Genomic DNA, 1,854 nt, shown 5'->3' with positions numbered 1-1,854 from the left:
TCCTGGGGTAGGGGGGGTTCCTGGCGCAGGGTGGGGTGGGGGTATCACCCACCTTGCACTGGATGTAGGTGGTGTGGAGCTGCCCGGTGCCATCCTGTGCCACGATCTGCATGACGTGGGGGTGCTGGAAGGTGCCCTCGTCCACCCGCTCCACCGCCCGCATCCAGGGCACGGGGATGGAGCAACGCACCTGGGGACCCCAAAAAACCCACCACTCACTGAGCCCACGGCCCTGCCCGGGCACCCGGCGTGGGGTGGGGGGGCAGGGCTGGCACCCACCTGCCACTCGGGGGACTTGGAGTAGGTCAGGGCCTCGGTGCTGAGCCAGAAGTACCTCTTCTTGAAGGTGAAGCGGGGCAGCAGGGTCCCCCGCGCCGTGCGGGTGTGCAGGTAGCCCTCCTTGATGGTGGCCGAGGGGCTGAAGAGTGACGGTGGCACTGGCTCCTCGCCCGCTGTGCCCACGGCATGGTCGGGAAGGGAGGCATCTGTGTCACCTCAAGTGCCACCACCTCCCCCAGCTTGACATTGCCCATCCCCGACCATGCTGGCCGCATCCGTAGGGCACCACCGAGTGGGTCCCCCTCCACGGGGATGCTCCCAGGATGCAGGAATGATGTGTTGGGTTGGTGGCACAGCCACCTGCAGGTGCTTCCAGGGTGCAGAGGACAGCGGGGATGATGCCACCCCTCCGTGTTGGGTGGTGGCATGGCCAGATCCGGCACCAGTGGTGCTCCCCAGATGCTCCCAGGAGGCAGGGAACAGCAGGATGCTACCATCCCTCTGGGTTGGGTGCTGGCATGACCAGCCCTGGCACCAGCGGTGCCCCCACGCCCCCGTGGTGCCCACTCACCCTCGGTGCTCTCCACGGCGACCAGGCTGTCCAGGAAGGCTCTGACACGGGTGATGCTGGGCAGCAGGACCGCGTGGAGCGGGGCCATCCATGGCTCCTTGCCCTGCCCCAGCTGCAGCCCCAGGTTGCCGATGCTCTGCAGTGCCTGTCCCACGCCAGGAGGGGCTCACGCTGCTGCCCCCCACCTGGCACGGGGCTGTGAGGGGGTAGCCCTGCTCTGGCTGCTCCCCTGAATGCCAGAGGCTTGGGAATTGAGGGGGAGGATGGAAAAGAGGAGCAGCCCAGGAGGTGGTGGGACCCAGACGCTGCCCCACGTGTGGTGGCACAGCCTGGTGACAGACAGGGCTGGCCCCGAGTGGCCTGGGAAGGAGCCAGCCTGTGGCGTGTGGCATGGGGACAGGAATGGCTCTGCCCTCCTTGGGGTCTCCATTATTCCCTGGGGTCCCCTTACCTTCCCAGGGTCTCCCTGTCTTTCTGAGGTCCCCATCCTTCCATGCCATCCCTGTCCCTTATGGGTGCCCATCTCTCCACAGGGTCTGCATCCCTCCCTGAAGTCCTTTCTGGGGTCCCTCTCTGGAGTTCCCATCCCTCCCTGGGCTCCCCAATCCTCCTTGAGACCCACATCCCTCCCCGGGGTTCTCATTCCTCCCCAAGGGTCCCTATGCTCCCCTAGTGTCCCCATCTCTTCCTGGGGTCCCCATCCCTCCCCAGAATCCATGTCCCTTTCTGGGGTCTCCATCCCTCCTCAAGGTCCCATGTCTCCCAGTAGTCCACATCCCTCCCCAAGGGTTCTTATGCCTCCCCAGGGTTCCCACCCCTCCCCAAGGTCCCCATCCCTCTCCAAGGCTCCCTACACCTCCCCAGCGTCCCCACCTCTCCCTGGGCTCCCCATGGCTCTCCGGGCTCCACATCCCTTTCCAGAGACCCCCTCCCTTCCCCAGCATCCCTATCCTTCCCCCGGGTTCCTCCTCCTCCCAGCGCCCCTCCCCGGGCCCCCAGCCCCT

At 66.3% G+C, this 1,854-nt stretch overlaps 1 protein-coding gene across 1 annotated transcript in view; it reads right to left on the bottom strand.

The window, feature by feature from the left end:
* Positions 1-52: 52 nt before the first annotated feature.
* The window catches only part of LOC103767969 (rasGAP-activating-like protein 1), a gene marked incomplete at both ends in the record, with an annotated part of 3,255 nt that continues 1,453 nt past the window's right edge, over positions 53-1,854 (bottom strand). Inside the window, 3 exon segments of the mRNA XM_008935100.1 lie at positions 53-190; positions 280-485; positions 851-1,021. Of these exon segments, the coding sequence (XP_008933348.1) occupies positions 53-190; positions 280-485; positions 851-1,021 (515 nt within the window).

This window comes from Merops nubicus, unplaced genomic scaffold (genome assembly GCF_000691845.1).
Source record: "Merops nubicus isolate BGI_N331 unplaced genomic scaffold, ASM69184v1 scaffold39312, whole genome shotgun sequence".
NCBI lineage: Eukaryota > Metazoa > Chordata > Aves > Coraciiformes > Meropidae > Merops > Merops nubicus.
The sequence above is the reverse complement of the archived record's forward strand: the minus strand, read 5'-3'. Positions and strand labels throughout refer to the sequence as shown.